This window comes from Pelophylax lessonae, assembly GCF_965119305.1.
Source record: "Pelophylax lessonae genome assembly, chromosome: 9".
Classification (NCBI taxonomy): Eukaryota; Metazoa; Chordata; class Amphibia; order Anura; family Ranidae; genus Pelophylax; species Pelophylax lessonae.
In genome coordinates, this window is record NC_138776.1 from 240,155,840 (window position 1) to 240,180,547 (window position 24,708).

The window sequence follows — 24,708 nt, forward strand, 5'->3', positions numbered from 1 at the left end:
TAAAGGGGTCCAGGGGTAAGGGGGCTGTGTAATGTACAGGGGCTGTGTAATGTAAAGGGGTCCAGAGGTAAGGGGGCTGTGTAATGTAAAGGGGTCCAGGGGTAAGGGGGCTGTGTAATGTAAAGGGGTCCAGGGGTACGGGGGCTGTGTAATGTAAAGGGGTCCAGGGGTACAGGGGCTGTGTAATGTAAAGGGGTCCAGGGGTACGGGGGCTGTGTAATGTAAAGGGGTCCAGGGGTACAGGGGCTGTGTAATGTAAAGGGGTCCAGGGGTAAGGGGGCAGTGTAATGTAAAGGGGTCCAGGGGTAAGGGGGCAGTGTAATGTAAAGGGGTCCAGGGGTACAGGGGCTGTGTAATGTAAAGGGGTCCAGGGGTAAGGGGGCAGTGTAATGTAAAGGGGTCCAGGGGTACAGGGGCTGTGTAATGTAAAGGGGTCCAGGGGTAAGGGGGCTGTGTAATGTAAAGGGGTCCAGGGGTAAGGGGGCTGTGTAATGTACAGGGGCTGTGTAATGTAAAGGGGTCCAGAGGTAAGGGGGCTGTGTAATGTAAAGGGGTCCAGGGGTAAGGGGGCTGTGTAATGTAAAGGGGTCCAGGGGTACGGGGGCTGTGTAATGTAAAGGGGTCCAGGGGTACAGGGGCTGTGTAATGTAAAGGGGTCCAGGGGTACGGGGGCTGTGTAATGTAAAGGGGTCCAGGGGTAAGGGTTCTGTGTAATGTAAAAGGGGGTCTCCATACATTTTACACATGACACGTCAATGTTCGTTGCCTGGGGGGGGGGGGGGGTGCCAGATATAGGATCCGCCACGGGTGCCAAATGCTCTAGGTACGCCCCTGGAATAAACTATTCTTGATAAATGTACCTGTAGACTAGTTGAATATAGTTGGGTCCATAAAGGAAGGCTGGTAGTGCTGGCACTAGTTTGCGAGTTCGGATCAGCATTGAAGTGATGTAAACCCTCACATATACCCAGTGAAGTGAACAGCCTCAGATAATACACAGGAATAGGTCTGATCATTAAGTGATTAACTACTTGCCGACCGCCGCCTGACTATATACGGCGGCGGTCAGCCCCTCCCAGGCAAAGTGACGTACCGGTACGTCACTAGCCTGGGAGCGAATAGGGGGCGAGCGAGCGCTCCCGCCCCCGCTCGTACCCAAAGAAGCCGGCGTGTGTGACCGGCGGACCCAATGTCCGCCGGTCACTCGCGATCGTCGGGTAGAGAGGGAGAAAGGCAGGCGGCTAATGTAAACACAGCCGCCTGTCATTCTCCCCTGTGTAAAAGCACTGATCACTCGGTCCTGCTATGTAGGACCATTGATCTGTGCTGTTACACACACAGCCACATCCAATGACAGTAAGAAGCACGCCCCTAGGGACACACTTAACCCCTCCCTCTCCAATAAAGTTAACCCCTTCCCTCCCAGTGTAATTTTTACAGTAACAGTGCATATGTATAGCACTGATTACTGTAGTAATGTCACTGGTACCCCCAAAAGTGTCAATAATTTCAGTCAAGGGACCGATCTGTCCGCTGCAATGTCGCAGTACCGCAAAAAAAAAAATCGCAGATCGCCGCCATTACTCGTTAAAAAAAAAAACAACAAAAATGACAAAAATCTTTCCCTTAGTTTGTAAACACAATAACTTTTGCGCAAACCAATCAAGATACGCTTATTGTGATTTTTTTTTACCAAACATAGGTAGCAGAAAACAAAATGTAAAAAAATTTAGATTTTTACATTTTTTTGGGGGGAATTTCATATAAAAAAAATGTGAAAAATATTGTTATTTTTGCAAAATTGACGCTCTTTTTTTGTTTATAGTGCATGATCAAAAAATCGCACAGGTGATCAAATACCACCAAAAGAAAGCTCTGTTTGTGGGAAAAAAAGGACGTCAAATTCGTTTGGGTACAGCGTCGCACGACCGCGAAATTGTCCGTTAAAGTCACGCAGTGCCAAATAGCAAAATACCCCCTGGTCAGGAAGGGGGTAAAATCTTCCGGGGCTTAAGTGATTAAGGTGGTAATTAAACTCACTTAGTGCCTTATGTGCATTATATCAGCCTCACAACCTGTGTAATTAACCTCCCCCCGTCCGCGCTACAGAGCAGACCTAAATTTCTGAGAGGGCGTACATTGACGTCCTCCCGTGCACGAGCGGCCTCCGCGCTCCCTGCGGAGTGCCCTCAGCTCACTCTATGGTCAGCGAGTCCATGAGACGCCCGCCCCGGCTCGTTCCCTAGGAAGTCCGTGCGTGTGACCGGCGGACCCGATGTCCGCCGGTCACTCGGCGATAGTCGGTGGAGAGGGAGAAAGGCAGGCGGCTAATGTAAACAAGCCGCCTGTCATTCTCCCCTGTGTAGGAATAGTGATCATACGGTTCTACCGTTGATCACTGTTCCTACACCAGTAGCCATGTCCAATCACAGTTAGAAGCACGCCCCTAGGGACACACTTAACCCCTCCTTCCCCAATAAAGTTAACCCCTTTCCTGCCAGTGTCATTTTGTCGTAACAGTGCATATGTATAGCACTGATTACTGTAGTAATGTCACTGGTAACCCCAAAAGTGTCAAAAATGGCAGTCAAGGGTCCGATCTGTTCGCCGCAATGTCGCAGTACCGAAAAAAAATTGCAGATCGCCGCCATTACTTGTTAAAAAAAAACAACAAAAAATGACAAAAATCTTTCCCTTAGTTAGTAAACGCAATAACTTTTGCGCAAACCAATCAAAATACGCTTTTTGCAATTTTTTTTACCAAACATATGTAGCATAAAACAAATTGGCCGAAAATGTTAAAAAATTTTGATTTTTACATTTTTTTGGGGGGAATTTCATATAAAAAAATGTGAAAAATATTGTTATTTTTGCAAAATTGACGCTCTTTTTTTGTTTATAGCGCAAAAAGTAAAAATCGCACAGGTGATCAAATACCACCAAAAGAAAGCTCTGTTTGCGGGAAAAAAAGGACGTCAAATTCGTTTAGGTACAGCGTCGCACGACCGCGCAATTGTCCGTTAAAGTCACGCAGTGCCGAATCGCAAAAAAAAACCCTGGTTGGAATGGGGGTAAAATCTTCCGGGGCTTAAGTGGTTAAAAAAAATCTGGTCACCTTAGCATATTAGCTCATTATGCCTTTGTCTTGCAGGGTTTTTTATTTTTTTTTAGAGGATACAACCGCTTTAATATGTGTCCTGGATTAAAGGGATGAAGTGGCAACCCCTACCTGTAGGTAGGATTTTAATTAAAGAGTTTGCTGCCACTCAGATTATAAAACTTTTTTTATTTCCCCGATGCCCTTTCGTAGCTTTGATCGCAATAAATTAAATGATTAAATATATATAAAAGAACATCTGCAGTGGAAATTCCCCTCCTTTCAATGAATCAAACTCATGTGACTGGTAACATTTTCTAACCACACTACTTCCCTATGAAGATCCAGCCCTTTACTGTCTGTGTCTGCCCTCTTTTCCCACCCCCTACATTGCTCCCTATAGTCCTACCCCCCCCCCCTGATCCTCCCCCCCCTGTCCCCTGCCCTCCCCCAGGACTGTGATCAGCAGGACACAGCATACAGGAAGTGATCTCTGCAAACTCTAAAGCCAAAGCTTGCTGTGCTGCTCTCTGATTCAGGTGGGTCTTTGTTTTCTTTCTGTTCCCTGCCCATACTGACACTTAACTCCTATTTTATATATTACAGGTTTTTATATAGCGCTGTCAATTTACACGTATATTGTACATTCACATCAGTCTCTTTATTTTCTTTTATCATTTTGGAGTATACGTCCAGGTTTCCCTTAATCCCTGCTTTGTGTGATTGGAAGCCTTTGCTGATGGCAGCGATTAAAGCCAGCGATTAATGTTTGATCAGCCACAGTTTGCTGCAGGGTCGGGATTAGGGCTGAAGCGAACGATTTCAGAATGTTAGTGGGGGGGATGTGAGTTTGTGGCGCTACCTACTAAGTGGGAATTTATAGAAATAAAGTAAAAATATGTCAAAATTCTATAGATGTTGCCTATGTAGTGATATTTTCCGTAGGGGCTGCTGTGCATGAATTAAAATATAAATATATATATATACCAACTAAAATGACAAGTATGAAATATCACATATAAATTTAATATGTGCAACGTGTTAATGAAAGTGCTATACGTGCTAGGATCGGTGCTGAAAAGTGCTAGTGCTATACGTGGTAGAGTTCCCTATACGTGGTAGAGTTCCCTATACGTGGTAGAGTTCCCTATACGTGGTAGAGTTCCCTATACGTGGTAGAGTGCCCTGCGTGTGCTAGAGTGCCCTGTGTGTGCGCTAGAGTGCCCTATACGTGTTAGAGTGCCCTGTGTGTGCGCTAGAGTGCCCTATACGTGTGCTAGAGTTCCCTGCGTGTGCTAGAGTGCCCTGCGTGTGCTAGAGTGCCCTGCGTGTGCTAGAGTTCCCTGCGTGTGCTAGAGTTCCCTGCGTGTGCTAGAGTGCCCTGCGTGTGCTAGAGTGCCCTGCGTGTGCTAGAGTGCCCTGCGTGTGCTAGAGTGCCCTGCGTGTGCTAGAGTGCCCTGTGTGTGCACTAGAGTGCCCTATACGTGTTAGAGTGCCCTGCGTGTGCTAGAGTGCCCTGCGTGTGCTAGAGTTCCCTGCGTGTGCTAGAGTTCCCTGCGTGTGCTAGAGTGCCCTGCGTGTGCTAGAGTGCCCTGCGTGTGCTAGAGTGCCCTATACGTGTTAGAGTTCCCTGTGTGCGCTAGAGTGCCCTATACGTGTTAGAGTTCCCTGTGTGTGCGCTAGAGTGCCCTATACGTGTTAGAGTGCCCTATACGTGTTAGAGTGCCCTATGTGTGCTAGAGTGCCCTATACGTGTTAGAGTGCCCTATGTGTGCTAGAGTGCCCTATACGTGTTAGAGTGCCCTATGCGTGTTAGAGTGCCCTATGCGTGTTAGAGTGCCCTATGCGTGTTAGAGTGCCCTATACGTGTTAGAGTGCCCTGTGCGTGCTAGAGTGCCCTGTGCGTGCTAGAGTGCCCTGTGCGTGCTAGAGTGCCCTGTGCGTGCTAGAGTGCCCTATACGTGCTAAAATTCCCTATACGTGCTAGAATTGGTGCTGAAAAATGCAAACAATCCCAAATACTCCCCAAAGTGGGGAGTCAAATGTCAAATCGCTTGTCAAATCAGACCAATTTTTTATTCACATGGGCGTAAAAATGTTACTGATGTTTATATTCTTGGAGCAAAGTGCCTGCGTAATGATTAGTAAAATACTTGCATATAAATGCACTGAGATGCATATTTATTTATTTCAGGTACTTTTATAGCGCTGTCAATTTACGCAGCGCTTTACATGTACATTCACATCATATGTGTACAAAATTTGTTTTTATGATCATTAAAGCAGTTATATCCCCTAAGTTAAAAAAAAAAAACAAAAAAAAAAAAAAACCCTGCAGGACAAAGGCATAATGTGCTAGTATGTATCACATACTAGCACATTATGAAATACTTACCTTAGAACGAAGCTCGGATACCGCTGAGGCAGCGGTCATGTTCCCTCTGCGTCTCTGAGAGGTTGGACACTGATGTTGAATGAGAAGGCCTGGCTCGTAGTCTCCACTCTAATTCATCCCAAATATGTTCTATCGGGTTTAGGTCAGGACTCTGTGCAGGCCAGCCAAGTTCCCCCACCCCAAACTCACTCATCTATGTCTTTATGGACCTTGCTTTGTGCACTGGCCCAAATAATTTGGTGGAGGGGGATTATGGTGTGGGGTTGTTTTTCTGGGGTTGGGCTTGGCCCCTTAGTTCCAGTGAAGGTCCATTTTGGACAATGTCATGCTCCCAACTTTGTGGAAAATGTTTGGGGTTGGCCCCTTCCTCTTCCAACATGACTGCACACCAGTGCACAAAGCAAGGTTCATAAAGACATGGGTGAGTGATTTTTGGGGTAGAGGAACATGACTGGTCTGCACAGAGTCCTGACCTCAACCCCATAGAACACCTTTTGGATGAATTTGAGTGGAGACTGCGGGCCAGACCTTCTCGTCAGTGTCTGACCTCACAAATTAGCTGGTCAAATATTCCCATAGAAACACTCCTAAACCTTGTGGACAGCCTTCCCAGAAGAGTTGAAGCTGTTATAGTTGCAAAGGGTGGGCCAACTCAATATTGAATCCTATGGACTAAGACTGGGAGGCCATTAAAGTTCATGTGCGTGTAAAGGCAGGCGTCCCAATACGTTTTGGCTATATAGTGCATCTCCTGCCCCGTTTCGAGTGCAGACCTGCTCCTCGCAGCCTGTGCAGCAAGGTCTAAACATGAAGTAAAGAAATTTTAGAAAATGTATACCTGTAATGGGAAGAGGTAAATATTTGGGAGAAATTCCCCGCTCTTCTGTCATCCAACCATCAGCTGACTAACTGGAAATATTGCATTCACAATAATCTCATGATATTTCAGTGACCTCTTTAGCATTTTATTTTGGGATGGAGGCTAAACCATAAAATTGGTACGTCATGTGCAATTATGACCTATACGGTTTATTCCTTGCCTGCTAAAGCGCATTACCACGATAACTTTGACTCCAGTATTAACTTTGCAGACAGTGTTCTCATGCTCCTGTAACCTGTTCTGTTTTTTTTTTTTAGATGATAAGATGGGTTCCCTTTTCAGAGGGGAGGAGATGTGTTTGGCTCAGTTGTACCTACAGTCGGGCTGTGAATATCAGTGTGTCAGTGAGCTGGGAGAACTTGGACTGGTGGAATTCAGAGATGTAAGTATATTTTGTAATGTGTTTCTAAAAAAAAAAAAAAGAAAAAAAAGTGTCATTGCTCAGGGGTGCGGGCCTTGTGTCGCCCATGGGGGGTGCAGGCCTTGTGTCGCCCATGGGGGGTGCAGGCCTTGTGTCGCCCATGGGGGGTGCAGGCCTTGTGTCGCCCATGGGGGGTGCGGGCCCTGTGTCGCCCATCAGGGGTGCGGGCCCTGTGTCGCCCATCAGGGGTGCAGGCCCTGTGTCGCCCATCAGGGATGCGGGCCCTGTGTCGCCCATCAGGGGTGCGGGCCCTGTGTCGCCCATCAGGGGTGCGGGCCCTGTGTCGCCCATCAGGGGTGCGGGCCCTGTGTCACCCATCAGGGGTGCGGGCCCTGTGTCGCCCATCAGGGGTGCGGGCCCTGTGTCGCCCATCAGGAGTGCGGGCCCTGTGTCGCCCATCAGGGGTGCGGGCCTTGCGTCGCCCATCAGGGGTGGAACGTTGGAAATTGGGGTGTAGTTTTCTGTAGTATCTACTTTGAGGGTTTCCAGTTTTTCAGTTGAAATGGCAATCTTCGTCAGGTTATTAATTTGGCCCAAAACAAAAAGTCTTTCCACCGGGCAACTAAACATCCCAGGGACCAAAAATACACCTATTGTACAATCTGATTGTTTATAGTATATAGCCAGCTTTAGATTCCTTGCTTGGTTGGATGAAATCTGTGAGTGGGGACAAGGTTTCATAATGCTACTTCTAAAGCTGGGTGCTTGCATAAAGACCTGGTTGAAAGAGTTTGGTGTAGAGGACCTGGACTGGCCTGTCCTGACCTCAACCCGATAGAACAGTGTTCCCCAACCCCCGGGCCGCGGACCGGTACCGGTCCATGGATCAAACGGTACCGGTCCGCCCAAAGAACATTACATTATTTCCATTTTAGAAAAAAAACATTATTTTTTCAGAAAAGGGTGGACCCGGGGCGCAGAGCAGTGCGCCCTGAGCCCACCCATTTGTGTGACAATAGCGAATGAATATTTGCTACTGTCACACGGATCTTCCTCCTGGCCAATCAGGAAGCGGGTCCGAGATGCGTTTCCTGATTGGCTGAAAGGCGAACCCATGCCATTGGCCAAGGAGGAGAAGGGAAGACTCGAGGAGAAGCGGGGAGACAGAGGAGAAGCCACCGCTGAAAATCAGGTAAGTGCACTGGTCACTCTGCATTGATTGGGGGCACGCTGTGGGCACTGTGCATTGATTGGGGTCACGCTGTGGGCACTGTGCATTGATTGGGGTCACGCTGTGGCACTGTGCATTGATTGGGGTCACGCTGTGGCACTGTGCATTGATTGGGGACACGCTGTGGTCACTGTGCATTGATTGGGGACACGCTGTGGTCACTGTGCATTGATTGGGGACACGCTGTGGTCACTGTGCATTGTTTGGGGACACGCTGTGGTCACTGTGCATTGTTTGGGGACACGCTGTGGTCACTGTGCATTGATTGGGGGCACGCTGTGGTCACTGTGCATTGATTGGGGACACGCTGTGGTCACTGTGCATTGATTGGGGGCACGCTGTGGGCACTGTGCATTGATATGTCGTCGTTCCCCCCCCCCCCCAGCGGGCCACGGAAAAATGATCAAACGTTGACCAGTCTGCGGCGACAAAAAGGTTGGGGAGCACTGCGATAGAACACCTTGGGGGATGAATTAGAGCGGAGACTGCGAGTAAGGCCTTCTTGCCCAACATCAGTGCCTGACCTCACAAATGTGCTTCTGGAAAAATGGTCAAACATTCCCATAGACACACTCCTAAACCTTGTGGACCGCCTTCCCAGAAGAGTTGAAACTGTTATAGCTGCAAAGGGTGGGCCAACTCATTATTGAACCCTTTGGACTAAGACAGGGATGGCATTTAAGTTCATGTGCGTGTAAAGGCAGGTGTACCAATACTTTTGACAATATAGTGTAGCTGCAGAACTGGGCCGAGGTGGAGGCAGAACAGGCGTCCTCCTTGGGTGCTTCAGCAGGTGGAGCAAAAAAAGGCAGCCTTTCTGCAGCTGAAGTAGTTCACCATTCATGGGTAAGGGTGCACTTGGTACTAAAGAATCTTGTCCCATCACTGGATAGCTGGGGTCAATGAAACTGATAGGCATGCAGCATAAGCAAAGTGCACATAAAATTTACAATTCAGAATCAACGGGTATTTTATGCAAAAAACACTTTCCCCAATTGTCTTCAAGGACAGCCCATGAGAGAAGCACCTCCTCCAACAGGAACAGGAAACGCATCACCAATACACTTTAAAAGGCAGTCCCTCTGCTGAAGTGGTCAGTTGTTTTGTGTTTCCTCCAGACAGGGGAGACGCATCACCTGTAACAGACAGGGGAGAGGCATCACCTGGAACCTGGGTTAGGGAGGCCTCTGTTCTCTGGTTTTCTTTTTGTTCCACCCACAACTTTACCTACCTGGCTCCACTGGGAGCAGCTAGTAGGATTTTCTGCAAGGTGACCCAGCAAGACCACTCCTCAGACAGGAAAGTGGTAGCTTGGTTCCCTTTCTCCTTCTGTGCCTGGCGAAGGCCATGACTGGAAGTGGCATACCCCCTTGACAGGAACCAGCACAGGCAACGTGGGTTCCCAGCCAGGTGTCTGGGTGCGTGCGTGTCTGGACTATAGAACACTTTTTTTTGGCGGGGGCTCACGGACAAGCTAGGTTGTGGTACCTTCTGCCGCTTCACATAAGGCTCTGACAACCACAGCCAACAGCAGCGCCTCCTCATCTTCGGCAATTATTGCAATGAGTGAGGTGGTAGGGGTTGCAGGTGCGTATAAATTGTGCATGTGCAATTAAGCGTGTTTCCGCTCTAATTAGCAGAAAGAGGGGTGCATTTGGAGGCTTGTTCTAGTGGATTTTGGGCATCCCATGTATGGTAGTCATGTCGGCATTTTAGGCCAACCCCCTACTGCTTAGTCTTTTCAGGTGGCGGCGAGGGCACAGTAGCTTGGGGTATCGCTGTCGCCATATAGCAAAGCTGTTGTGTGTATATACCAGTGATGGCGAACCTTGGCACCCCAGATGTTTTGGGACTACATTTCCCATGATGCTCCTGTACTCTGCCATGTAGTTGAGCATCATGGGAAATGTAGTTCCAAAACATCTGGGGTGCCAAGGTTCACCATCACTGGTATATATCATGTTGTTTTTACACAGTGATGATTAACATGGGTCTCTGAAGGGATGATGTATTAGCGCTTTTCCACTGCATGGAACCGAACGGTTCGGCTCGCTTTTGTGCTTTTCCACTGCTGGTACCGTATGGTACGGTGTAGGAATGGTTCGGTACGGCGGCGCTTTTCCATTGCATGGAACCGAACGGTACGGCTCTCAAAAACAGTGCCACCTCGACTGTGGTTCCAAGAGGTACCATATCCCACAATCCTTTGCATGCAGTCACTACTAGCCACTGATTGGTCAGAGAATCCCTACCCACCCCGTTGTTATCCCACCCACTTAACTTTAGTACTACTTTAGTGGAAAAGCAAACCGTACCGTACCGTACCGTACCGAACCGTTCCAACACCGTACAATGCGGTACCAGCAGTGGAAAAGCAAACCTGGCCAAGCAGGGCTGAGTAGAGCCGAGCCGGTACTTGCAGAGGAAAAGTGCCATATGTCTATATAGACACTGGGCTTTGTCACATTCATATACAAGGATATAGGTGGGGGAAAGTCACCAGACGTATGCCTTTGTAGCAGATCCTTATGTTTATATTCTAAATAGAATGGTGGTTTTAATATCTCCACCATAATTCGGACCTAGTCACTCCATGTAGTGCCTGTTGGGGCTAGTCTCTATTGAGAATTTACGATAACTGGGTCCACCATATCTGATAATTATGGTAATTCCAAGGCTGTTAGGGGTCTTTGGACTTTTAATGACCCCCTCCCCCCCCCCAATATAGTAAGTTCTTGAGAATCCTCTCATGGGCTGTCCTGGAAGACGATTGGGGAAAACCAGAGTTGGACTTACTGGTAACTCTGTTTACAGGAGTCTTCCAGGACAGCTAGGTTCCCGCCCTTATGTTAATGATTGATTTTATGTTTGTATATGCTTTAAGGTTTTGTTCTTCGGTTCCTGTTTTAAAACTGACAGTTCAGCAGAGGGACTGCCTTTTAACCTCCCTGGCGGTATTCCCTAGTGTGGCTTGGGGTTAACTTTCAGTACCAAAAGCGGTAACCCCCTGAGCCACACTCAGGATTACCCCAGAATGTTACTCCCCTTCCCTGCGATTCCCCCGCCGTCCTCCCGCGCCATCCTCCCCGTTGTCCTCACACACTCTCCCTGCTCTGTGCATGGCCGATTGCCGGCACTTGCCTTCCGGGTTCCCTCCTGCGAGCTCTGCGATGCAGCGAGGTTGAACCGGCGGCAAATTCAAAAGTGTAAATACACCAAATGAGATGATACAAAGCTGTGATCCTAACGGATTACACTGTATCATCCCTTTTCACCACAGGATTTCACCTGGTGACTTTTCCAGTGCCCTGCCTGTGCTTTTCCAGTGCTTTGTGCCTGGAAAATAGAGAACGACCATGGCATCCAAAAAGCGTTCTTTTTGCGCGAAAGCGCTTTTAGACGAACTGGAAAATAGTGACAGCAAAACAGAGTTACTTGAATAACTGACAACAGCAACGATTCTGATGTCTCTTTCTGGCACAGCTTGTGGAATTTGGGAAGAATATCAAATGATTCTTCAGAATTTCCAACGGAGCGATGTGCCAGAAAGAGACATCAGAATCGTCGCTGTCCTCACTTTCAGTACCTTATGACGAATTTTCCCACCAATCGCTATAGCTCAGTTGTTCAAGTAACTCAGTTTCGCTGTCGCTGTTTTCCAGTTCGTCTAAAAGCGCATTTGCGCAAAAAGAACACTTTTTTGATGCCATGGTCGTTCTTAATTTTCCAGGCACAAAGCACTGGAAAAGCACAGGCAGGGCACTGGAAAAGTCACCAGGTGAAATCCTGTGGTGAAATGGCATGATACAGTGTAATCCGTTAGGTCACAGTGATGGCGACCCTTGGCACCCCAGATGTTTTGGAACTACATTTCCCATGATGCTCATGCACTCTGCAGTGTAGTTCAGTATCATGGGAAATGTAGTTCCAAAACATCTGGAGTGCCAAGGTTTGCCATCACTGCGTTAGGATCACAGCTTTGTATCATGTCATTTAGCGTATTTACATTTTTGAAATTGCCGCCGGTTCCACCCCCCGGCGTCGTAATGCTCGCAGGGAAGGGAACCGGAAGACAGGTGCCGGCATCAGCAGAGGACGGCGGGGGATCGCAGGGGAAGGTGAGTTTTAAAATATAAAACAACAGATTTCCATGCAAAACAATGTACCGCTTTTAGCATAGAAATCTGGACATAATCAGACCGCGGGGGAGGTTAAAGTGTATTGGTGATGTGTTTGCGGTTCCTGTTGGAGGTGGTGCTTCTCTCATGGGCTGTCAAGGAAGGTTCCTGGAAACCGAGTTATCGGTAAGTCTAAGTTGATCGTAATGCCCCGTACACACGTACCGATTGTCGGCCGTAAATATTCGGCCGACGAACGATCGGCCGATTGTAGGCTTGTTAGTATGATGCTTCCGACAGCCGACAGCGCACTTTCGGCGGAATAGAATCTGATGTGCATGCTTTAAAATTTTTGTTGGCCAACACCAGAACGGCCGATTGTTCGCCAGTCAGTACAGATTTCGGCCGACAGACAGCAGATTTGCAAGACTGGGCATGCTCAGAAAAGAAAAAAGACAAGGAAAGTTAACCATTACATGACATCACTTCTGCAGTCGGCTGTTGTTGGCCGACAAAATTCGTGTGCAGTCTTTTGCAGTTTTCAACAGACACAACAGCCCTGGACAAAAGACGGCCGATCGTTCGGCTCGACATTCGCTACGTGTGTACGGGGCTTTAGTCTTTAGGACTTTCAGAATATATGTAAAGCCTGTCTTTTAGGTTCATTCAAAGAAAGATATTTTCTTCTGTCCAGCTCCTACTTTTAGAAATAACTCATGTTTTTTTTTTCTTTCCTTTTTTATTCTGCAGCTGAACCAAAATGTTAACGCCTTTCAGCGTCGCTTTGTCTCAGAAATTCGGCGTTGCGATGACATGGAAACAACCTTTGGTGAGTGCGAGGGGGGGGGGGGGTTTCTTAAACTTTTAAAGCTTAGCGCCCACATAAGAAAACTTGTTAGTGCACCAGGGTTTGAGAGAATTCTTACCGTAAGCAAGCAGCACTATACAAAGACACGGAATACTCACTGTATAATAAAACGCACACACAAAGTAAACCAGCTCAGTATTCATATTACATCATAGGGAGGTCAAGGACTGCACACCAGAACCGCTGAGGAATGTTATCTACACTGGTAGTATTATGCTGGCTACTGTAACAGACTAACGCTCTATCACTGTGGGAAGACGCGGTTAGTGTCTGGATTTAGCTTGGTTCCCATCTGTGTTGCTCTGTTCTGAGTGTAGGGCAGCCCATTCATTTCATTGGTTTGCCCTACCCAAAGAAACCCTGGGAAAGAAGTCCCCAACTTTTTTTTTTTAATAAAAAAATTGCACTGAACTGTGCAATCGCACCATGCAGTTTGGCATGTGCAAAAACGTTTTGCGGTTGCTAATGGGGTTGCCGTTAGAGCAGTGTTTCTCAACCAGGGTTCTGTGGAACCCTAGGGTTCCTCCTGAGGTTGCTAGGGGTTCCTTAAGCTTTGAGCGATGGTGGATTGATCTCCAATCTTCACTGATCACCAAAGCAAGGGAGTAATTTTCACTACTCCCGAGGTTGCTAGGAGCTCCTTAAAGTGATTGTAAAGGTTTTTTTTTTTTTTTTTTTTTTTAAATATTATACTTGCCTGCTCTGTGCAAGGGTTTCGCACAGAGCAGCCCAAATCCTCATCTTCTGGGGTGCCCCAACATCGCTCCTGGCTCCTTCTCTTCATCAGGTTCCCCCACGGAGAGCTGCTTTCCATGGGGGCACCCGTGCGGGCACGCTCCCGAGTCCTGCTACTGCATCCATTGATGTAGACAGCTGGACTCGGCCCTGCCTTCCCCGCTCTCATGTCACTGGATTTCATTGACAGCAGCGGTAATTAATGGCTTCTGCTGCTATCAGTCTATCCAGTGAGGACCCGAAACGGCTCCTGTAGCTGCTGGGCTCATGGCTGGAATGTTTGGGTTCAGGTAAGAATAAGGGGGGGTCTAGGGGCCGCTGCAACCAAGAAGGTTTTTCACCCTAATGCATAGAATGCATTAAGGTGAAAATCCTTGAGATTTTATAACTCAAGCAATGGTGGATTGATTTCCAACCTTCACTGATCACCAATGCAAGAGAGTAATTGCCACCACTCCTGAGGTTGCTAGGGGTTCCTTAAGCTTTGAGCAAATGGTCAATTGTTCTCCAACCTTTACTGATCACCAATGCAAGGAGGTAATTTCCACTACTCCTGAGGTTGCTAGGAGCTCCTTAAAGTGATTGTAAAGGTTTGTAAAGCCCAAATCCTCCTTCTGGGGTGCCCGGTCATCGCTTCTGGCTCCTTCTCTTCATCAGGTTCCCCCACGGAGAGCCGCTTTCCATGGGGGCACCCATGCGGGCGCGCTCCCGCGTCCTGCTACTGCATCCATTGACGCAGACAGCAGGACTCGGTCCCACCCCCCCTGCTCTCATGTCAGTGGATTTCATTGACTGCAGCGGTAATTAATGGCTTCTGCTGCTATCAGTCTATCCAGTGAGGACCCGAAACGGCTCCTGGAGCTGCTGGGCTCATGCTCGTGGCTGGAACGTTTGGGTTCAGGTAAGAATAAGGGGGGGTCTAGGGGCCGCTGCAACCAAGAAGGTTTTTCACCCTAATGCATAGAATGCATTAAGGTGAAAATCCTTGAGATTTTATAACTCAAGCAATGGTGGATTGATTTCCAACCTTTACTGATCACCAATGCAAGAGAGTAATTTCCACCACTCCTGAGGTTGCTAGGGGTTCCTTAAGCTTTGAGCAAATGGTCAACTGTTCTCCAACCTTTACTGATCACCAATGCAAGGAGGTAATTTCCACTATTCCTGATGTTGCTAGGAGTTTCTTAAGCTTTGAGCAATGGTGAATTGTTCTCCAACCTTCACTGATCACCAATGCAAGGGGGTAATTTCCACTACTCCTGAGGTTGCTAGGAGCTCCTTAAGCATTGAGCAATGATGAATTGTTCTCCAACCTTCACTGATCACCAATGCAAGGTTGCAATTTCCACTACTCCTGAGGTTGCTAGGGGTTCCTTAAGCATTGAGCAATGGTGAATTGTTCTCCAAACTTCACTGATCACCAATGCAAGGGGGTAATTTCCACTACTTCTAAACCAACCATTAATGCTAGCATGGACACCAACTATGCCACATTACTTATTCTTATATTTAAAACCTTCTTTGACATATTATTCATGCTACTGTACCATGAGCTGTAGGCATAATTCTTTTTTAGCAGGGGTTCCCCAAGAACCTGAAAATTTTTGTTCAAGGGTTCCCTGGGGGTAAAAAGGTTGAGAGAGGCTGCATTAGAGCAGTAGTAAAGTTTCTTTACCAAAAAAATGGTCATTCTGCAGGTTACATTTATAATGTGCTTGTATGCACCACATACTAGCACATTATCACAAACGTACCTGTAAAGCAGATCCCACCAGCGGTGCGCTATCACCGCTGACAGGGCTTCCATATTCACCCAGTCTTCCTTCTGTGTTTGCATGGTTTGGCCATTTTAAATTTCCGGGCCACAATGACGTCATTCCTGCTCATGTGCATGGGAGTCACGGTTGTGGCACAACGCTTTGAGCACTGCACATGCGTTGGTGACGTCGCCTGCCGCTACAGACGTGAATATCTCCTAAACGGTGCAGATTTAGAAGATGCAGTATTTACTGCTCCCTATAGGTTTATCTGTAGATAAAAGTGGACTTTACTACTGCTTTAAAAATGATTGCCACCCCAGTGTGTCTGCTAAAGTGAAGCGCGTTTTTCGGTGGGCCAGTAACACGATCGATTTTTGCGCACGTTTCCCCACCTACAGAAATGCGAGTTTAGCCTAAAAGTATATACGACATACATACGGAAAAGTATAGGAGCAGATGTGAGGTTGATTGCCAGGTTGTTGACCTAGAAAACAGTTATCACTGTAGCCAGACAGAGCCCTTCCTCCCCCCACCCATGAGTCATGTGCTGCAGGAAGCTGCAAATGTGTGTCCAGGCCTGGGTGACAGACAGGTGTTTTGGAATGAGAAAGTGATGTGCATCCTTTTAGACAGCATAGTTTAAAGTGAACCTGTTCTTTACCCACACAAAGCAGCAGGTTCATTTAATGCTGGCCCCTGCAGCAGCTTATGCAGTAGCGTTGTTGCTTGGCAGTTGGCCAGGAGCTCCATCGTGAGGTTCAGAGAGAGCATTCTCAGCCCTGTTACATAGTAGGTGAGGTTGAATAAAGACAATAGTCCATCCAGTTCACCCTGTGTAGGTGTGTGTGGCCATAATCATCTCACATACCCCTGAATGTTCTCCTTGGGATGTACGTCTAAGAGTCTTTTGAAAGCCACCATACTTCCCGCAGAAACCACCTCTTGTGGTAGAGAATTCCACAATCTTGTAGCCCTAACAGTAAAGAACCCCCCACGTTGCCTGAGGTTAAAACGCTTCTCCTCTAATCGAATTGTATTCCCTCGAGTCCTCATGCAATCCTTTCGACTGAATAGCTTTTTTTCTATGCTGAGATCACCATTGAGATATTTATAAATTGCTATCATGTCCCCTCTCAAGCGTCTCTTCTCCAGGGAGAATAAATCAAGCGATTGCAGACGCTCTTCATAATTAGGGTCCCCCCAATCCCCTAATTAGTTTAGTTGCCCTTCTCTGGACTCTCTCCAGCTCCAACACATCCCTCCTGAGGACTGGTGACCAGAACTGGACAGAATACTCCAGATGCGGTCGGACCAGAGTTTTTGTGTAAGCTCTGTTCAGGAAAGACTTGTAGCTTGCATGAATGAATGCTTGAATGGCTTATTCTCTTTTCTCCTGGCAATAAAGAGAGTGAAGGGAACGTCAGAATAAGCTGCTTTAGGGCTGGCTGAAAGCATTTTGTCCCCCATAGTCAAAATACAATCGTGACAGTGGAACGTGATCTGGATGGAGCCTGGAGTAGAGAAATCACAATTTAGACATTACCTAAACGTATTGATTTGGTGGTTCTTTTTTTTTCTCAGGGTACCTAGAACAAGAACTGCGCAAGGCTGAAATAAAGCCGAAGGTTCCTTCAGGGTCTCCGCTGGCTCCTTCACCCAAAGATGCTCTGAATATTCAAGAAGAATCAGAGCAGTTGGCAAAAGAGCTGAGGGAGGTGTCTGGGAACCGGTACACGCTACGTGAACGCCTACGAGAACTGCAAGAGTATGCCAATATACTAAGAGAGAGTCAGAGATTCACAGGACCATTGGTGAGTTGTTATGACATGCGGTGAAATGATCAAGGTATTATAACCCTAGGTAGGACTTTACCAAACTGCTTAGGTTTTGGCCAAATGGGGTTAAAATTGTTGCAGGGCTTGGCCAGGTAAGTACGGTGTGTGAACATTGGTCACCAAAGGACCATCAAGCTCCCTTTTTGTTAACTGATTGTTGAGGGTCTAAGCTTACGTGCGCCTTGTCTGCTTTAGCTCAGCTGCTACCACGCCTTGGTGAACTAGTAAAAGATCGCCTGTTCATCCCGTAAATTACACACTAGTTGGGTTAAAAGTTGGGATTACCAAAGCTCCCCACTGATGAAAGCTCCAGTCTGAGGAAATCCTATACTGAAGACTAATTGTGTGATTCTGGGAGATTTCCATGGGCCAGCTTCCTACGCATCATATCTACGTTATGATACTGTAATGGAACCGCGGCCCACACTGTATTTGTGGGCTTTCCTCAGTATACCGCTTCCTTCAGTCTTGAACATAGATATCAGATATTCTAGCCGCCCCCCCATAAAAAGCTAGCCGACAACTTAGCTTGTACAAGTCCTGGAACCTTCTGCTTTTATTGAACAGTCTCACACAATTTATACACACATGAGGACATCCCCTTCCTGATCATACCCCATCAAGTCACGTGCCTGATTACATTATCCTATACAGATGAAATTGTATACAGAAATATAATTAACATATCTAAGGAACAAACAGTATACTATTTACACTCAGCAACTAACACTTGACAGTGATTCAATCAACCTGAGCCAATTAACTAGCAGATTGCCGTCCTCGAGCTCATGAAATACAATACATATTATCATAATTGTAAACACAGAACCCATTGTAGATAACGGGTGAGTAAATCAGCATATTCAACAATGTGTTCAAGACAGGTGGTTGAACTGATGATTTTAGCATCTGCTATGAGTCTGACTGTGTGAAGCAGTCTTCATATGTTTCTTGAGATATATGGTTGATAAATATTACTGTCCCATTTTGAAGTATTCCAAACCATATTCTCAGTGTCCATTAAGTACCTGTCTTTCACTCCCAGTGACGGTGAGTACCATCACAGTTACTAAATGTAAAAAAAAAAAAAATTAAGGTACTTCCAGGCCTGTACAAATGATCAACCGCATCCAAGTCCCCACTTAAGGACCAAATGCTTGGTCACTTTAAAGGGCAAAACCTTGACACCTATAGTAGCGTCAGAGCCCGCCTGCCCATTCCTATCTTCTGTACATCCCTTTTCACCGGGTGGGACAGTCTCTCATACTGTAGGGGCAGTAGGTATGTGTTTGGATAGCTTATTAACTTTTTTTTTTTTTTTTTCTGGCACCAAAAAATAAAATAATAAGAATTCCCATTTTATTGTAGAAAACAGTTAAAAACAAAAACATGTCATACAATTTTTCATATTGTTAAAATTAGACCACTACGTTTGTAGTCCTGTGACGCATGAATATCAACAACCGCTGCTTGTATATAGCATACATACTGACGCGTTTCAACTCCAAGGAGTCTTCATCAGGGTAAAAAACAACATGTTGGATTCTACAATGCAAGCATAGAATAAAATATAATAAAAATATACACACAATTACAGGAAATATTGTTTTTTTTTTTTTTTATGTAACAATACTAATGGCAGATGAAACCAAGAACTCCCCATCCAGGCTTACCCCACAGTGTATAGTGATGTGCATACAAGGGACGCAATGAATGGCAAACTAAATAATATATAATACTTTTTTAACCACTTGCCGACCGCTCACTGAGCTGGTACTGTGGCAAAGTGGCTCGATATCGTCCAGCGTCGTAGACCTACGTCGCTGGACTCCTCCCCTTGTGGACGGCGCGCGCTCGCCGATGGAGGCTCACTACCGCTGTATTCAGTCACAGCCGGAGTCGGGCCAGGGTAGGAGTGGCGGTTATCACCGCCGTTCTTCCCCGATCATCGGGGATCGAGTGTGGAGATCCGCCCGCTTGTGTAAACAAAGCGGGCGGATCTCCTAAGTGACAGGCAGGGACAGATTGCAGGATTCAGCATAGCTGAACCTGCGATCTGTCCCTGTGTCACACAGTCCCCTCCCCCCACACACGTTGGTAAGCACCAGGCATACATTAACCCCTTGATCACCAATAAAAGTTAACCCCTTCCCTGCCAGTGTCATTTTTACAGTAACAGTGCATATTTATAGCACTGATTACTGTAGTAATGTCACTGGTACCCCCAAAAGTGTCAAAAATGTCAGTCAAGGGTCCGATCTGTCCGCCGCAATGTCGCAGTCCCGCAAAAAAAATCGCAGATCGCCGCCATTACTAGTAAAAAAAAAAAAATAAAAATGACAAATTTCCCGTAGTTAGTAGCTGCGATAACTTTTGCGCAAACCAATCAAAATACGCTTTTTGTGATTTTAGTTTTTGGTATCAATAAAATGAGAATTATTTTTATTATTTAGTTGTTTTTGGTGCCTAGAAAAACTAGAAAAATCCCATTTTTAAGATTTTGCTTTACTTTTGGGGATGTGGTGCCATCCTTTCCAAGTCTAGCATGGGCTTTTTGCTTGGGTATGTGTGGATGGTGGGAGGAAACAGGCGATTTTGACACTTCCTACTGGTGGAGCTATATACCCATCAGATTCCAGGTTTCAGATATAATGGCAGGGAGTTGGAGGCTGCTGCAGGTAAGCACTGTTACCTTTAGGTGTCTGCATTTATTTTTTCATTGAGTTTCCTTAATCATTTAATAGGAAGCATTGTGTTTTAAAATCAAACCAAAGGAATGATTGCTACTACTGATAGAAGGAACAGCTGTGTAGATCTGGCCATGCACTGATCGAAATTTGGCCGGTTCAGCAAGGCTTGGCTGAGTTTTGATCAGTATATGGCTGTCCTTGCTCATCAGAAATTGTTCCTTATATTGAGTTCTGTCGATGGGATATGTTGGAAAAACTTTTCACACTGAAGCGGCACGACTTTCGGGGCGACCTGTGAAGTCGCGTACACCGCGACTTTGGCGCGACTTGCACGGACTTCATATAATAAATGTCTATGCAAGTCGCTCCAGGTCCCCCCAAAGTAGTACAGGACCCTTTTTCTAAGTCGGAGCCACTTGTGTCGCTCCTATTAGAACGGGTCCTGTAGCACTGCATGGACCGCGACTTGTCAGGCTGACCAGTCGCCTGACAAGTCGCGGTAGTGTGAATGGAGCCTTACGGGGTTTCCTCCATCTACTTCCATTTGTGCCGATGGAGAAATCCTTTCGCTGGCTGAATGAAAAGAAACCGTGCTTCACCAGGTTAAGCCTTTGTAATTTTATACATTTACTAAAAATTGCACATATAAAACAAGATTGTGATGCAAATTAAAGCGATGATTTTGTAAATTAATTTTTCTAGCCAGAGGCTGAAACCTTTAGAGAGAGAGCTGACACTGATCCATTGATTGACCCTACAGTAAGCTCCAGGCAGGACCTCCGAGTCAGGTGAGTTGCTGCACACAAATGATTAACACTTTAATTTTTAATATTTTAATAAAAAAAAAAAATTATACACCTCTGGAATGCATGCACATTTTAGCCCTGCAAGTACAGAAAAAATAACCGTTGATGTGCGAGAAATATAGTATGCTCCTAACTTCCTCTTTGACGTGACACCACAGTGTCGGCTCTCGATTCCTTATCAGGTGCTGTCAGCTCTGCCTGCCTAATTTCTGATGGACTACAAAGAACACCGACCTCTCCTCCTCCCCTCTCCCCTCTTTATCTCTATAACCCCTTCTTTTGTACAGGAAGTTGTGAGTTCACAAGATTCCTGGCAAAATCAATGGGAATTTTAGGACGACTTCAACAGTTTTAGAGCTGGTTCATACTGCCGCGACCTCTAAGTCACCTCATAAGGGGCGACTTGTTAGCGCGACTTCAGCGCGTATTCAGCGCGACTTGTATGATAGACGACTTTGTACGACTTTGTATTTGGCCAATCAGAATATGATGGTTCTGGGTCATGCTCAATCACACAAAAAAAAATTCTTAAAAATTGTCGTTTTTGATAGAGAGCCAATTATTGAAAAAAAAAAAAATAAAAATGAGATTTCTTTGGATTTAGTGTCTGGGGGGTCTAAAAAGCGTACCTGTGAAATTTCAGCTCTGTAGCATGTCCAGAACCAGAAAAAAAAGATAATTTTTTCTTAGAATTTTTTAGTAGCACAGGGATATGGCTCCGCTCCACCTGGGCATTTTTGTTGCATCGGGCATTTTTTGGGCGTCTTTGGAGGCAGGCATGGTCCAGCTTGGACTAGTAAAGCTATGTATATACCATACCTGTGGGATCCCTCTAGAAGCTGGAAATCCCTGTAGTAGACTCAGCTACTCCCAGTGATCTCCACTTGCTTCCGGGCCCTGTGCCAAGAAACAGCCCTGCTGCATTGTGAAACCAGAAGGTCGACCGCTGGGCACAGGCACCATTCAGAAAATATTTTACATTTTCTCAATGAATGCAAAGTATTCTCTGACTGGACGTGCGGAAAAGTGTGATATATACAGTGCCTTGCGAAAGTATTCGGCCCCCTTGAACTTTGCGACCTTTTGCCACATTTCAGGCTTCAAACATAAAGATATAAAACTGTAATTTTTTGTGAAGAATCAACAACAAGTGGGACACAATCATGAAGTGGAAGGAAATTTATTGGATATTTCAAACTTTGTTAACAAATAAAAAAATTGGGCGTGCAAAATTATTCAGCCCCCTTAAGTTAATACTTTGTAGCGCCACCTTTTGCTGCGATTACAGCTGTAAGTCGCTTGGGGTATGTCTCTATCAGTTTTGCACACCGAGAGACTGACATTTTTGCCCATTCCTCCTTGCAAAACAGCTTGAGCTCAGTGAGGTTGGATGGAGAGCAAAAGGTCGAAACGTTCAAGGGGGCCGAATACTTTTGCAAGGCACTGTAGCTCTGAGGAAGGAAGCTTGCCAATGCAGTAGTGCATCAAGTCAGGCCATATGCTCTCCACACTGGGTCGTGATTTGGTGCAATTCAACGCATAGATATTTCCTATTTTTCTAAGTATGGATTTGGCTGCTTGTTCTTTACAATAATAAACCTTTGGTAATGTTTGCGCCCTTGTGTGCTATATATATATATATATATATATATATATATATATATATATATATATATATATATAAATGTATGTATGTGTGTGTGTGTGTGTGTGTGTGTGTATATATATATATATATATATATATATATATATATATATATATATATATATATATATATATATATATATATATATATATATAATATATATATTCTCCAAAGGTTTTGGGACACCTGCCTTTACACGTGCGTGAACTTTAATGGCATCCCAGTCTTAGTCCGTAGGGTTTAATATTGGGTTGGCCCACCCTTTGCAGCTATAACAGCTTCAAATCTTCTGGGAAGTCTGTCTACAAGGTTTAGGAGTGTGTCTATGGGAATGTTTGACCGTTCTTCCAGAAGCGCATTTGTGAGGTCAGGCACTGATGATGGATGAGATGGCCTGGCTCGCAGTCTCCGCTCTAATTCATCCCAAAGGTGTTCGATCGGGTTGAGGTCAGGACAGTCAAGTTCTGCCACCCCAAACTTGCTCATCTATGTCTTTATGGACCTTGCTTTTGTGCCCTGATCCAAATCATTTGGTGGAGGGGGGGTTTATGGTGTGGGGTTGTTTTTAACGTGGTTGGACTTTGCCCCTTAGTTCCAGTGAAGGGATCTCTGAAGGCGTCTGCATACCAAGACAATTTCATGCTCCCAACTTTGTTGGAACAGTTTGGGGATTGCCCCTTCCTATTCCAACATGACTGTGCACCAGTGCAAAAACAATTAAAAACCATTTAAGTTCATGTGCGTGTAAAGGCAGGTGTCCCAATACTTTTGGCAATATAGTGTGTGCGCTCTCTCGCGCTCTCTCGCGCTCTCTCGCGCTCTCTCGCGCTCTCTCGCGCTCTCTCGCGCGCTCTCTCTCGCGCTCTCTCGCGCTCTCTCGCGCTCTCTCTCGCGCTCTCTCTCGCGCTCTCTCGCGCGCTCTCTCGCGCGCTCTCTCGCGCGCTCTCTCGCGCGCTCTCTCGCGCTCTCTCGCGCTCTCGCGCGCTCTCGCGCGCTCTCTCGCGCTCTCTCGCGCTCTCTCGCGCTCTCTCGCGCTCTCTCGCGCTCTCTCGCGCTCTCTCGCGCTCTCTCTCGCTCTCTCGCGCTCTCTCTCGCTCTCTCTCGCTCTCTCTCGCTCTCTCTCGCTCTCTCTCGCTCTCTCTCGCTCTCTCTCGCTCTCTCTCGCTCTCTCTCTCTCATGATGTCACTGACCTTCAACATTCGTGCAGCCAGTGGAATGCTTGGACACCTGTCATGAGTCTTTTATGCCGGCTTCCATTGCTGACCTTCGACAATGTTTTTGCCTGGTTATCATATTGATGTCTTCACCTTTTTACTGAGTTGGTGACCTGCAACAAGCCTAGAGATAAGGAACTCTGATACTCTTCTGACACTCATTTACAGTGACAAGTGACGGCTACAAGCCAGGTACAGACAGGTAACAAACATTTTCAGAATTAGGCCAGCATTGGGAGCTCCCATGCTTCACTCATGATGGGTTAGATAGACTTTATTTGCAAGCTCTGAGTTGATGAAGTGCTAAATTCCCCTGCCTCCCCATGTTTATTTTCCCTCATACTTGTATTCCTGGGTCCAGTAAATCTAGTATTACCCCACTGTGAACCTGTGCATGGGTGCTACACAATGGGTACCTTGCTGCCATCTTGGTCCTCTTCAGCTGGCTGCCTCTTTAGGTGCAGTTATCCAGCTCCATGGACGCATCAGGAGTGCGTCATTTGTTTCTGTAAGGATTGACGGGAATATTTTAGAATCTATCAAACAGTTAATTCTTTCAATGATATGTTTGAAGTTGAAGTCCACCTAAACTGAAAAATATTTATAGTCGTTATTGGCTAGGAGATTCCACCTCCCTGGCTTATGGTAGTTCGGCTGACTCAATGGGAGAAAAAAAAATTCCTCCCTCAGCCCCCTGCCGAGATATTCTATTCTGACAGCGGGACTCTCCACTGTCAGAATACACTGATTAGTGGCTGCAGCTGCTTATGGACAGGCTTTCCATGTCCAGTCCATGGTTAGATGGAACAGCCACACATGGACCAAAATTCAGGCAGTCCCTGCTGAACTTGCCGGATTTTGACCTGTCTATGTCCAGCCAGTGCTTTTTTTCATCTGGAACTTGGTGGAACTCTTGGTTCCACCACCTTTTGGCTCGGGCACTCTTCTCCATGCTCACCAGTATCACTTGTGAAAACACAGAAGTCCAGCGTCTGTATTCAAAAAGGATAGCTTTTCTCCCAATGGCTCCCATGGGCCTGACCTCTTGAGCGGCTCCCACTGGGTTTAGGA

The 24,708-nt window shown here is 46.4% G+C and overlaps 1 protein-coding gene across 1 annotated transcript in view; it reads left to right on the forward strand.

Moving 5' to 3' along the window:
* Positions 1-3,519: 3,519 nt before the first annotated feature.
* TCIRG1 (T cell immune regulator 1, ATPase H+ transporting V0 subunit a3) overlaps positions 3,520-24,708 on the forward strand; it is an 85,736-nt gene continuing 64,547 nt past the window's right edge. Inside the window, exons 1-5 of the mRNA XM_082269235.1 lie at positions 3,520-3,636; positions 6,630-6,754; positions 12,833-12,911; positions 17,027-17,256; positions 20,673-20,758. Coding sequence (XP_082125361.1) covers positions 6,638-6,754; positions 12,833-12,911; positions 17,027-17,256; positions 20,673-20,758 — 512 coding nt within the window. The 5' untranslated portion in view covers positions 3,520-3,636; positions 6,630-6,637. The remainder of the gene's footprint in view (positions 3,637-6,629; positions 6,755-12,832; positions 12,912-17,026; positions 17,257-20,672; positions 20,759-24,708) is intronic.